Below are 14,323 nucleotides of genomic sequence, written 5' to 3'. Positions count from 1 at the left end.
ATTTTTAAATCTACCAAATTCTTTTTAAGAATTTCATCTTTGACAACATGCTTTTGTTGGTTTAAATAATATTTTTCCACCTGGTAGTACCCCCATTTGAGTGCAATCTTTTCATTCCTGTGATATAGTCAATGATTTTCAAACTAGTGCCAAGACGCACGTGATGAAGATACAACAGCAGCAATCTCTAACGTGCATCAAGCATGTATCATGTGCCAGGCACTGTGTCCTCAATTCTTCCCTTTTTACAACCCTGTTAATCTTCATAATTCTGTGATGTGAATACTATTCTGACTCTGACATTCTTCTTACAAATGTGGGATGAAGCGAAGATATTTTAAATTCGTGTGCAATATTCAGGCTTAGAACTAAGCTCAATTTATTCACTTTTACCAAAAGACTTATTTATATAAAGGCTGCATAAGTATTTAATATTTCCCTAGCAGAGATGCCAAGAATACTCTTGATTGTAAACATTATTTTTTTTCAATGAGTTTTGATTAATCTCCTATACCAGGAAATTATCAGACCCATACATACATGCATATATCTAATATGTTTTAATTCCTTAAGTGTCAAAAGAAATATTAAAAAGCAAAAAAGCAGTGATCTAAACCATTCATTATTCTAAACACAGTCATGATAATTACACTAAACAATAGACATTATTAAATACTATTTTAAGAAAAGTTTTCCAAGTATAAATGAAAAAATTCAACTTAACACCAAGCCATACTATACATTATGTTCACTCAAAATTTTTCAAAATGTAATTCTTCATCTCAAAAAAAAAAAAAAAAAGCACACTGTAAAATTTCTAAGAAAGCAACAGTATATTAACATTGCAGGGTAATTTTTTTTCTAAAAACTATTCCAAACTCTAACGTAATAATTGTCCTATTTCATTCAGTTGAGCATCATCTTATAATTTTCCACATAATTCAATTTCATAATACTAGTTCATAGATGTGTACAAATTTATCATGTGGCCAAATACTCTGGCATTCTCTTTTCATCTTGCGACAGATTTATGCAACAGAAAAGAAAAAACATACAGAAAATAGTCACTTTTAACAGATGTTTCAGTCCGAAAAACCTAAAGTCACTTTAGAATTAAAAATCAAAGCCTACTGGTTGAACTTAGGCATATTTCCATCTGTTATTAATGTCTGAGTTACACACTAAAGGCGAGATTATTCATCAAGTCCCTCATGCAATATGTTAGTAAGTGGGATTTTGGTTGGGAATTTAATTGCATAAACTCTATCCATAGAAGCTTCCAATTCATTCAGAATAAGTCTTTACAGTGGCCTGAACTGAATTAAAACAGTTACCAGCACCAAAGAGAACTTCTTGATTTTATTACGAAATGCTTGTATGGAAAGCTGTGAACATAAAAGGGAGATCTCTGTCACCCCACTGTGGTTAAACGGTAGACCTTTCTTCTTTTCCTCCCTCTTCCTTTCTTTTTCCCCCTTTCAAGCCACACAGTTAGGTGAGGTATTTTTTAATCATATAAAGAAAACTGAGTTAACTTTAAAACAAAAATAAACAAAAGATGTAATATCTCAGGTTGTGTGTGTATAAGATATCTCAGGTTAGACATAAATAAATTCCTAGATTACAAAGATAAATAATTCTGAGTCCTCGAAAATGTGATGAGAATTCTAGTGACCACTCCGAAAATATGCACAAAGCTTATACCCAAATGATTAGGGTCATAAGCTTAGGCAGGCCTCCCTATTGTTGCCTGTATGGGGTTTTACTAATGGTCTGATAATGGGGAGGGGTGGTCAGCATGAAGGTTCTCGTAATACTTTATAGTGGTGTGAGCATGACAGCCACTGATTAATTACTGCCCTGTTCCCAACTCACCCATTAGATTACAAAGTGACCCTCACTGTCTCCACAATGGCCTCACAGTTACAGAACACTGTCCTAGGGTTCTTTAAGATAACTTGTTAAAAATCTTTGGATTCTATTAAAAATTTCCAGTAAAACTTCCTGTCTTTCAGATGATTAAAATGGAGATTGGAAAATATTCAAAAGATGGAAAAACAGGAGAGGGGGGATAATATAAATATTTCAACCTTTGATTTCATTGTAGGCAGCATTAATAAATCAGATTGCTTAAAAATATTAGCATAGTAATCTCCTTAAAGATATTAACACATATGAAGTTACATCTTTTTTTTCACTTGTGTTCTTTTTTCAATCTCCTTTTACCCTCTCCCCCAACTCCCTTGCTATTTATACATATAATGGTGTCTAAGGAGGGGGCTTCCTGTTGTTTCAAAATACACTGAAATACTAAACACTGAGGCTAATGGTAAAAAAATCACTCCACTTTAAATGAATATCTCAAAGTAGTGCACATTAATACATGCTTCTATGGAAACAACTCTTTCTGGATGTCAGCTTAAGCTTCTCCATATGATTTTTCTCAAAGACTTCCTTTTAAAACCATCACTACCATTTATTATCTTCTTGTTATATAGACTGTTACTTTTGTTTCATCACAAATCTCTGCCTGCTTATTAGCAGCCCTGCCACTACTATCAGATGACATTTGTTTTACTTAATGTATGTAGTTTTAGAAAAAAATTACAGAACTGCTATTACTGCATTATATGAAAAAATTCCAGTGTACATTTAGCTGACACTACATCAGCTGCTATTTAAACTGAGCTTAGCTAATGGACTTTTAATGTCAGCAGGGTTACGTGCAGTTACTGGCTATTAGCAGAAATGGCTCCTTTCTATAAAAATCACTTTTCCTCAAGTGTGTTGTTTGAACATTCCTTTCCCTAATTTAGTGACTGTCATTGAATGCAAAACAAACTCAAGGACTGTGGAATCTGCTGTTATCTTTAAGACCCTCTTTTTAACCTTGCAATTCAGCATTAAACAGGCAACCTCTCATTAGCATTTAGACTTGCAATCGCAAAACTTTGTGGGACATTATTATTATTACTTTGCTGTTCTTAACAGAATATTACATATTTTTCTTATGAAAACAGTATGTCATCCATGAACATATGATATATAAGATAGAGAACACAGGAAACAATTCCCTGTGTGGTAGAATTTATTTGCATGTTTTAAAATCCTAGTTCAGAAATGCCAAGTGATGTGGAAACATATGGCAATAATTAACATATATTTACATATTGATGTGTCATGTAAATATATATTAACCTGCATTTAATATAATATTAAAAACAAGCAGGAAATCATATTATCCCTCTATGTGGAATTAAATTTTTTATATTCTTTCAGTAGTAACAACTCTTTCCCCCTCAACTAATTTTATTTTTGTTCATTTAAATAAAGGTATCAATGGATATAATGGAGAAATCTGGAAATAAAAACACCTGTATGGCATCTGATGGAGTCCAAGAAAATTAAACATTCCACCTGGAAACATAATTCCATTTTATTAAGAAGTTGAAACATATCACCAGTTGAAAAACAACACAACTGACTGCCTTCAATCTGCCCAATCATAAGAGGTCACCTCAGGCAAGGTGCTTACCAGGCAAACATTGTCTCTGTTGAAGAGGGGGTCCCACGTGTGAATGAAACATTTTACTCATGCACAGAGGAGAGTCGGCCTTCTCTTTTGGTCAAAAAATTATAGTCTACTGTGTAGGACCAGGTGGCGCTAGTGGTAAAGACCTACCTGCCAATGCAGGAGATGCAAGGAACAGTTTGATTCCTGGGTGGGGAAGATTCCCTGGAGGAGGTCATGGCAACCCACTCCAGTATTCTTGCCTGGAGAATCCCATGGACAGAAGAGCCTGCAGGCTATAGTCCATAGGGTCGCAAAGAGTTGGACATGACTAAAGTGACTTAGCACACATACACGCATGTGTAGGAAAATGTGGTATTTCTTCTCCACATGTTTAAAACAAGCCAGTGCACGTGGAGATCCCCCAGTTTCTGTCACTTGCAGGACAGGAGAAAACTACCTCTATCAGATAACCACTGCACAAAGGAAGCAGAGGCAGCTCAACTGTGCGCTTCTGTAGACAACTTAACTACTGGTCGACAGCTAGGCACTTTTTGCAGAAAAGTATGTAATTTTTCAGTTAGAAACCAGGGGTGAAACCCGATTCCCTATTCAATGACTACCTTATAATTTCTTTTCAGTAAGTTTGTTTTCATTTATTTGATAGGTTTTATTTGCTTTGGGGGGATATTGCCAAGACTGTTTGACAATGAATTATCCTAAAACAAAGAGTTACACACACAATTTGTGCAAACATAAGTGTGTGTGTGTGTGTATGCTCATAGATAACTCTTCATTCCACTAAGAGTCTTCCAGGAAATGCCCTCCTGGGAAATAATTCCATAGATATTTCATTCTATAAAAAATGACATGTGTATCTCTCACATGATCACTGTTTCTAATAAAGTTAATAAACTGATTAACCCCATCCCTACTTGGAAAACAAATCTATTGTTAAAATTTTTTCTAGTCATCCTTCTTCTACATTTTTTCATCAGTTTATAGTAAGTAAACTCTAACTTTCTCCGCTATGCCTTTTAAATATATATATATATATACACACACATATATATACACACACACATAGTTAAACATATATGTAGTTAATTTTTGTTTATATGTAAACATAAGCAAAAATAAATATATATTTTGATTAATATATAAGAGAAAGATATTGGTAACATTTTCTATAAGTGTACTGTTATTTATATTAAAGATAAAACTTCATTCAAGCAAATTCTTTTCTGGGACAATTGTCCCTAATAACTCCTATAAATCCTAAGAATGATATTTAATTTCTGATGTACTGGTGAGATTTAGCATACAAGGTTGGTATTATTAATGACATTATTTAACAGAGTAGCTGAGGAAATATAAATGCATTTTATAGAGAACTTTAAAGGATTCCATGTATCAGTATATCACTTTGATTTAAGTCTAGATTTCTCAAACAAGTACATCCTGCTCAAACAGGTCTAAGTAAAATCCAAATGTGGTATATAAAAAAATACATCTTTTAAATACTTTATAAACTCTTTTGCTACGTTCTTTGAAACAGGTGTGTATCAAGACTCTTTATATAAAGGTTTCAAGTCACAGTGCCATTGAATATTATTATAATGAAATACTGATCTTACGTCTCTATTCCGGATAGCACAAACAATAAATCATTTGAGCATGCCTGTTTTTCCTCAGCTTCTGAGAGCAGTTTCTGAAACAGGCTTCTGTTTTCTACCAAGCTGCATGCTCTGTGGGTGATGGTTGTAGCAGGCTGGGAGGAAAATGTCTTAGGCTCTTTCAATACTTGAATTTGATCCCTAACACATTTAAAAGTTTATGTTCTCTCATGATCTTATGGAGATACAGAAGAAAGAAGGAAAGTTGCTAAAGAAAATAACAGGTAAGGTAATTACTGTTTTCTCTAGAATGACTCCAAGATTTCTGCTTGCCAAACTTGCCTACTTCCATTGGGTGGCTGCAATGTGTATATTTATCAAACTCTTTATTCAATGGAAGATAAAATGAATCATTTTCCCTTAGCAAAAGCTGAATTCAAATGTCAACATATTTCACACAGACATCACACTCAAAGTGAAATTGCCATCATTTACTATGCCTTTCCAATCGAAGTTTTTATTGTGGTAGTAATCTGGCTATTTGGTTTGGATCAGAGGCAACACAGGTTTGTGATAATCACATATAATAAAACAACAACAATGCTTTCTTCACTGACTGTCGCTTTTAGTTCCCGAAAATATCAGAGAACACCATTTGATTAAGAGTAGTCTCTAATTCAGATTTTGAAAGATTTTTTTTTTAAGGTTTTGAAATTCCAAAAAGATAATGGAATCATATACTCAATTTGAGTGCAAAAATCAAACTTGCAAATTCACAGAGACTAAAATAGTCCCAAACTCCTCCCCTTCACTTTTGCCTGATACCTGGATGTATTTCACTATGCCTATAATTTATAAGTGGATATTATTATACCACATGCCTATCATAGTGCACTAAAATTCTATTGTCTAAGAGAATGTACATTATGCATTATCTTAAAATAGTTATTTTTCTGTACAAATGGTCTACTTTACTTCTACATTGCTCTTTCATATTTTGTATTATTATGCACACTAATTTTCATGAATTTTGAAAACACCTGCATTTCCACTCAAGAACATGTTTACCCTTATAACTGGGCTACAGATGTATTTTAGTGGGCAAGCACTAATGTGTTTTTACTGGAAATGAATGTTCATATATAAGATTTTTATTCTGAACAGAGGAAAAAAGACAACATTTGAGTTCAGTCAGTCCATGATTAAATAATCAATTAAGACATTGACTAAAACTGGAAAATGTTAGCATTCATCAATAAACTTGTTTAATGTGCTGCGGGAGTTTCTGTTGTTTCACATTCTTAGAAGAACAGATAATACACGTTCATCTACATGAGGCATTCTTATGGCTCTCATAATTGCCAAGAAATGAATCTAGCCACAGGATCCAAATGACAATGATTAATGAAGATAAAACCCTTATCCTCACAACATTTTAAAATAAATAAGACTGGTAACTCTGGAATGAAATTTGATTAATCAATATCATCTGTTAACAGATGATTATTTGGAGCCCTCATATTTTAAGTAAGAACTCTAAGAAGCACATCAATAAAATGAAGTCTCACCTGTCTCCTCTCTCTCTCTTTCCACTACCACACTGGGATGAGACATGCTTATTTAATTAGAAGAGGGTATTCCCCAAACACTGGAGTTTTCAGATGTTAAGCTTATACTTTCACTACTTAAAGCACATTTGAATCACTACCCATTGCTAATAAAAAGGTATACTGACATAAGGACAAATACCAGCATATTTGGCACTTTGAAAGCTTCAGCTCACTTTTCAAATTATAACTTCAATTTAATTAATGTCACAGTAACTTTAACACAATGTGTGAATAACTAGATATGTTTTAAGTATCAAATCTGGAGACATTCTTCTATGGCTTTCAAAACCTCATTATATAATCCTAAGGGAGCAACTTTTGGGGGGCAGGAACTCTCAAAATGAGAAACCACATTACAACTTTAACCGTGAACTCATTTTAATTGTAAAATTATAATAATATTTTTAACATTTTGTTTATAAACAGTCCAAATATTTACAACACAATATATGTATTAGGTTTTCATGAAAAGGCAGAAATTCTTCTAAGAGTTCTAAACAGGTAGAGAATGTAAAAAAGTATACTATTTTTGAGCTTGTTAGCTCATTAAATTATTATTATACAATTTTTGTTATTAAAATCTCAACAAATTTAGAGGTCATAAATATTTAAAATAAGAGAAACTAAAAATTATTCAATCATTGGATTTCTTTTAAAAAACTAGAAAAAAAGAAACAGTAGTTTTTTAAATATTGCTCAAAGCAAATTAACTATACTTAAAAAATGTCACATGAAGAATAGAGTTGAGTTTCTCATAGTTTCTATTTTAGTTTAAACATCCTTGAACTAAGTGATACTGGAACAATACCCTAGGTCTCATATTCATGGAGCTTTCTTCTACAAATCCATAAGCAATCTGCCGTCAAAGAAGAGCCCACACATAGGAGTTAGGTTAAAGGAGTTAGGTTAAAAGAGTGAAAGAGTGAGAAATTCAGGACTCTCTAACTGCAGACCAGGCAATCCAAAAGTAAAAGTGGAATGAAAATACTGTACGAGAAAGATGTGTTTTAACTCTAAATAACACAAAACTCCCACAAATGTCTAGTTTTATCTTAAAATTTTGCCAGAAAACAACATTTACTACAAGCATGAGGGAATTCCCTGACTGTCCAGTGATTAGGACTTGGAGCTTTCACTGCTGGGCCCCTAGATTTGATTGCTGGTTGGAGAACTGAAATCCCACAGTCCACATGACATGGGCAAAAAAAAAAAAAAAAAAGCACCAAACATGAAAAAATGGCATTAACCATTCAACAAATAGAAGTAATTAAGTGTGACACTTTCAAAATACATATTATCTAGATTACCCATGTTGTTCTACATTATGATGCTGAAACCAATATAACTATTGCCAATATACTGCCAATATAACTTGAATGTATGAAAGTCTTGGTGATTTGCTTTCCCTTGTTTTTCTGTATTTTTGTGTTGTTTTATCATGTATTCCATTATGATTTTTAGATATACACTTGTGTCTTTTTTTTTTTAAGAAAAACTATCCACATTTGCTCAACAGGCTGGTTTTCTCAAAACATTTATCTGAAAATCTGGAACTTACATGTAATTTTTAAAATAAAAGTATTTATTAAATAAAAGTGTTTATGGATTTATGCAAGGTTATTTTTCAATATGCATTGTAAAGATAGAAAGTCAAAGAGTGGAGCCAGGGCTCGACAGGCTGTGACTTAACATGGCATTTTTAGAACTGGTATTAGGTTAATTTCCCAGATTGCGTGGGAAGGAAGCAATGTGGCTATGAAAAGAGACAGCTTCCCACAGGCTGTTCAAAGAACCATGCCATGCCCAGGAGTCTGCAGTGGGACATTTTGGAGCATTTCTTCAGACAACTCCATTTGTGACTTTGGGGGAAGCAGTGTCTGCAGCAAACCCTACTCTGGGTTCAAAATTATTGACCTTTAATTTCTTTAACTTCCAGATTTCTTTGTGGTTTACAGAGTTAGAAACCAAAGAAGACTGTTGCTCATACTTTTGATGTGTTAATTCATACAGCCCTTATCTGACTTATAGTTTACCTTATCCCCATTTTACATCTGAGGAAACTGAGGCACAGAGAGGCTAAATAACTCACCAGTGGCCACACAGCTAGGAGGTGGCGGCGGCAGTATTATGAGGCGGTCGTAACCACTAAACTAACAGGCAGAATGGGCACACACCACTAACAGCCTCTAAACTGTGCCTCCCCAAAGCCAGACCAATGATATATTAAACCTAAGTAAGATCTAATAAGACAGTTGCAATGCAAATAGCTTTAAGACCAAACCACTTCCAACCAAACTCCTGCCCTTAACTTCCTCTGTGCAGAAATTACGGAACACCTGCTACCACTCCCACTGCAACCCTAGCTTGTCCTGTTTACTACTAACATAGGATGCTTGAATCCAGAAAGTACCATACCTATGCCCACTGTTATATTTCAGAATGCAAATCATAATTCTATGGTTCTGTGTTCCTCGAAGAGTGAAACTGTCTTCTCAACTCCCTAACAAATAGCACACAGTATGGGACATAATAATTGTTCAGAACTTTACTTATAATACCATACACTATACAAACAGCTCATAGATCCCTAATTTGAGGCGAAGCGAACAGGTTTGTTCCTAACTGCCACAAATGCAAAAGTCAAACTAAAAAAGAAGACAGGCTAAAAGAGCAAGGCAAGAATGCTGGCTCAAGCCCCATCCCCACATGCTTCCCCATTATCATCTTGAAGTGGCCGCTGCGTGTAGTTTTAATGTTTCTTCTGAGAGTGACTCCCTCTGCTGCTCCAGCAAAGCCATGACCTAAATCAGAAAAGTGCTAAAGGCAGTTAGGGCACTGTGGCTATTTGCACTAACTGAAGAACCTAGCATACATTAGAGAACAGTTATTTTTAAGTCTCAACAGTAATTCTAAATATGCCATACGGGTTTGCCTAGGAGAGCTGGATGCCTCTTCCATACCCTTAGGAGGGTTGCTTAACAAGGATCTAGTATGAATTCTGATGCGGACAACCAGACTATAACAGGAGACGCTCTAGGGCTCTGTCTTGCTGAACATGGAATCCCCGGGATCCAGAACACAGAAGGCCAGGAAGTCAGTAAATGTTAACAATTTAATGGTTCCTCAGTCTTTGCAAGTACTTGAAAAGTTTGTTCTCTGAAGCCTTTTAAGTATCCCCTAAGCTAGAAGACATGAAATTATTGTTCTAAACAAAGGTAAACTAGCTTACGTTTCCTAACTACAAATTCTAAATGTGAACTTAAGAATTTACTCTGCTCCTCAAACAGAAAAACTATATAGTATACATGTCATGAAAGTCAGTCTCCCATGCCAGTTTTCTATTTGTAGCACATCAATATGCATAAAGGCATGAAAGTAATTTTTACTTTTTTTCTTGGAAGAAGTATATTGTTTTAAAAACATTACAAATTATCTTACAATAATAGAGAATTACCCCAATATAATTAGAGTCTTCAGTAATTTTCTGTTCTGACTTTGGTGGTGTTAACACTCATAACACTAGTTGGTGCTAGATAAGCAGAATATCAATGCTGTGTAATCCAGGAATAAAATGCATTTCAAGAGGACACTAATTTTGAGGCAAACTGGACACACACACACACACACACACAGCCTTTTCCCGGTGAAATCTTTCATTCTTGAAAGTGAGAAACACCACAAATTCCCTGGAGCTAGGAGTTCCCAGCAATCTTGAATGAAACAATTAGAACATAACCAGAAAGCAGAAAGTTGTTGCTTAAAGCCTAAAGACTCTCCCAAGGACTTGTTTAAAATGACTGCTGTCTTTTTTCAACCCACAGTTACAAAACGAGTACACTCACAAATATATCCATTCTGCTTTTTTATCTTAAACATCTGTTATTTTCTTGGCTCTCTCTGAAGACACGTATTTCCTAAAACTTCCAATTTTCTAGTATCTTTCTAACAACAGAATAAAAAACCTTATCCACATTGTAAAGTGCTTATATTAACTTTCTCATCTTAATTGCATACATACTTCCATTCATAAAAAATCCTCTATCCCCATCTTTAAGCCCTCAGCATAAGGAAATCATACCTTGAGGAAGCAACAGCATCTTTTATTTCCCTAGTGATCTAGTCCAAAGAGAGAGGAGAAAAAATAGAAGAAATTAGAAGGAAAGAAAGGTCTGACTTCCTTATCAAACCATTATAGGAGTGTGATTCTGAAAAGAAAGTGTATTTAATAGTAGTTCAACAGAAAAGAGGCTGGGAGCACGGATTAGAGTGACAGGGATGGTAGCAGAAAGTAGAGTTTGGGGCTTTCCACATTTTTGACACCTAACAGGAAGACCTGGTATCCTGGAATACAGAGGAAACCAAAGATTAAAGGGATGGAATAGTGTGTCTCTCAAAGACAAGATTCAAACAGTCTGTCCACCAGGAACTGAAAGAAAAAAATAAACGGAGAAAAACAGCAGTGAAATGCACAAACCCAAAAGAATACATTTAATTGTTCCACTTAAGATCAGAAGAGTTGGTTCAACCCTCAATCTTTGGCATGTCTGGTCTATGAAATGAAAAAATGTGTAAGAGGCAAACGCTCAGTCTATCCTGGGCATCTTTTCTTTTAATCGCTTCTCCCCTCTTCTTTCAATATTAATCCACTTACAATCTTCTGTTTGATTATCTTTATTGATCTTTTTTCCTATCCAGTCTTTTTAATTTGGCTGTAGTAAGCTCTCGGCAGGGATCCTCTATCTCCCGTTTGGCATCTTTGGGGACTTTAACTTGTCCTTTCCCTGAACAGTTCTCTCACTGCCTGGTCCCCCTTCCGTCCCCACCTCCACCCCCACCCTATAGCTTAGGCCTTTGTGCGCCCAATAACAGCAGGCGAATTCCACTGGGAGTCACGCGGTTAATTCCACAACAATTCATCAGGTTGCTCACTTCAACTTGCAAACGCCCCCTCTAAGTACCCTCAGCAGCCGTCCTGAGAACTTCTTCCAATTTCAAGAAACCTACAATAAGTTTATGATTCTCAATGGGGAGTCCTTTGTAAAACAGACAGATGAGCTTTAGAAATATGAATAAGAAAACCAGGGCAAAACCTCGGGGATGGGCGGCATCTGGCTAGAAGGGAAGGATTTATGAGTGTGGCTACTTAGCTAGGCAGCAGGAAAATTTACTCTCCGAAGTAGCTACGGCTAATTCACAAAGCCTAGCTAATCACTTACCGCCCCACCCGGACCACACCAGCCTGCGCCGGGCGCCCGCCTCCACCTCCCACGCCCTCGCCCCCAGCTCCTCTGCAGATCTGCGGGAATGCTGTCGCTAACCTCCGGAGTGTCTGAGCATCTCCCGGGGAGTTGAGGCTCTCCCCGCACCTCCTCTGCTTTCCAAATTTGGAAAGAGTGTAACCGAGATGATAGGATGCCTGGATTACCTCCGAACGCTGCGGAAGCTTCCTCCACCCCCACCCTCATCCCAGGGAAAAGCTGAGCTGCTAGCGCGGAGCCAGCGACCACCACTAAACTGGGCGGCAAGACCCACGGGGGCGCTCGGCTTGGCCGGGAGGTGGAGGGGGGTCAGATGACCCGAGAGAGACCCCGGAGAGCGGAGTCTTGGCTTTCTCCTTTCGGAAGGGCTCGGGAGGCAGGGATTTGCCTCCATCACCTCAAACTCGCAGGGCAAGAAGAAAACGGCGGTCAGCCTCTGTGTCTCCCCTCCGCCCTTACCCACCCTTAACTCCTGGCTGAGCTCCTCTAGATCCCGGGTGTGCCCAGGGCCTCGGCCACTTATTTTTTAAAGCGCAGACGCATTAAAATGTCAGTTATAAAGTGGCCGGGTTACCCCCGGGGAGTTTCGGATTTAGTTTGAACGACCAGTCCGTTTCCTCAGAGCTGAGAGGTTTTAAGTTTCTCCGTCGCCGGCGAGGAGGGCGACCCGGAGAGGGTACGAGAGCGGGGAGGCGTGCACACCCCAGGCCTGCCGGGGGCTGGGACGCCGTCCCGGTGCCCCGCGAACCTCCACCGCGCCCAGGGCGGCCGCCGACGGGCACCGGCGTCGGAGGGTACCCGGCCGCAAGGGACACGTTATCTTAGCTGAGAGCCCTCGGGCGTCTGGCGTGTTCAGAGACTCACTGACGATCCCGCAAACCCAGACTTGGCACAGCGCGGGGAGCCTCTGCGCATCAGAGAGCATCCGCGGCTGGCCACGCCGCCGCCCGCACCCAGGGTCCCTCCAAACCTCGGTGTGGGCAATGCACGACGTGTGAGTGTCGGGCAGAAAGTGCAAGAGACACCCCAAGCTCCCACATGCCCAGAGGTCGACGCGTGTCCACACTCCCTGCGTCCCCGGCCCCGCTGTGCCCATCTCCGATGACAGATTAAAAATAATCATGACCAAAGCTTCCCGACTAGTTGGAAAAGTAGAATTCAAAGTGATTTCCAGTTGAGGGAAACGAGCCGAAGTAAGGAAGTCAGGAGAACTGGGGAGGAGGAGAGAAAGAAGGAGGGAAGCCCCAGAAGCTGAGAGAGGCGGCCGCGGAGCCGGCGGACCCCCTTACCTTGGGCGGCCGAGCCGGTGCCGCTGGCGCTGAGCAGGGCCAGGGCAGGTAGCACGAGCATCTGCAGCACGTATCCCAGTCCCAGTCCGCAGCGGGCCGCTGTCGCCCGCAGACCTTTCCTCATCGTCGGCCGAGGTGTGCCGGGGGGAGCCACACACACACAGGCGCGCCAACAGCCGAGAGCCCCACTGGGCTGCCGCCGAGCCGCTGCACCGCGAAGCTGTCTGAAGAAATAATGATCACCGAGCGCCACACTCCACTTTCTTCTAGGGCAGGGGCCAAAAGAGGGTGGGGAGAAGACGCCGAGGAGGAGTTTGCAGGTCCCTCTTTCCCAGCGCCTTCCAAACCCGCGGCTTCGCGAGAGGTTGCTCTGCCCCCACTTGGGAAGTCCGCGGAGGCGCAAGGCGGCCACCTCGTCGCTCCCCGCGGCAGCAGGAGCAGCCGCAGCTCCGCCGCGCGCCGAGCCTGGACTGCTCCCTGGGTCCCCTCGCCGGTGCCGCACACACACAGGCACGCGGGGGGCGGGAGGGGGGCGGAGGGAGAGGAAGAAACGGCGAGAGGAGGGGCGGCGGAGGGAGGGCGTTGCGCACAGTGAGGCGCTCGCGGCTCCAATCGCGAGGTTCTCCTGCGGGCGGAGAGACTTCCCGGCTGCCGCCGCCGCCGCCGCCGCTGCTGGGTGGCCAGAGAGGGTCGCCTCCTAGCTCGGGGCGCACAGGGGCGCGGAGGCGAGGCGGGCCCAACCCAAGTCGGTAGAGGGGTAAGAGGCGGCGGGAGCGCGCCCGCCCGCGTTATGTAAGCGAGGAGTGAGGGAACAGCGCGCCCAGAGCCGGAGGTGGAGAGCCGCGGTGGGTTTATCTGCGGAAGCTGAGAAGAGAGAGACCTGAGGAAAGCCGCGGCTCGGCAGAGTGGGAGCGCGCCCGCCTCCCGCCGGCGCCAGACCTGGACTCCGACAGCGCGGCGGGCGCGCACCGGACACTTGGCCGCGTCCAGTGGAGCCCAGCCTGCCGCCCGCCAGCTACACCCGGGGCCGCCGCCGGAG

General features: G+C 40.3%; 1 protein-coding gene across 4 annotated transcripts in view; it reads right to left on the bottom strand.

Annotated features, from left to right (window-relative positions):
• The window catches only part of UNC5C (unc-5 netrin receptor C), a 406,962-nt gene extending 393,393 nt beyond the window's left edge, over nt 1-13,569 (bottom strand). Inside the window, exon 1 of one of the 4 annotated variants that reach the window (XM_061164372.1) lies at nt 13,285-13,569. In XM_061164372.1, the coding sequence (XP_061020355.1) occupies nt 13,285-13,408 (124 nt within the window). In that variant the 5' untranslated portion in view covers nt 13,409-13,569. The remainder of the gene's footprint in view (nt 1-13,284) is intronic. The other 3 variants (XM_061164373.1, XM_061164370.1, XM_061164371.1) reach the window with 3 other exon arrangements.
• Between the last annotated feature and the right edge of the window lie 754 nt (nt 13,570-14,323).

This window comes from Dama dama, chromosome 17 (genome assembly GCF_033118175.1).
Source record: "Dama dama isolate Ldn47 chromosome 17, ASM3311817v1, whole genome shotgun sequence".
NCBI classification, from domain to species: domain Eukaryota; kingdom Metazoa; phylum Chordata; class Mammalia; order Artiodactyla; family Cervidae; genus Dama; species Dama dama.
The sequence above is the reverse complement of the archived record's forward strand: the minus strand, read 5'-3'. Positions and strand labels throughout refer to the sequence as shown.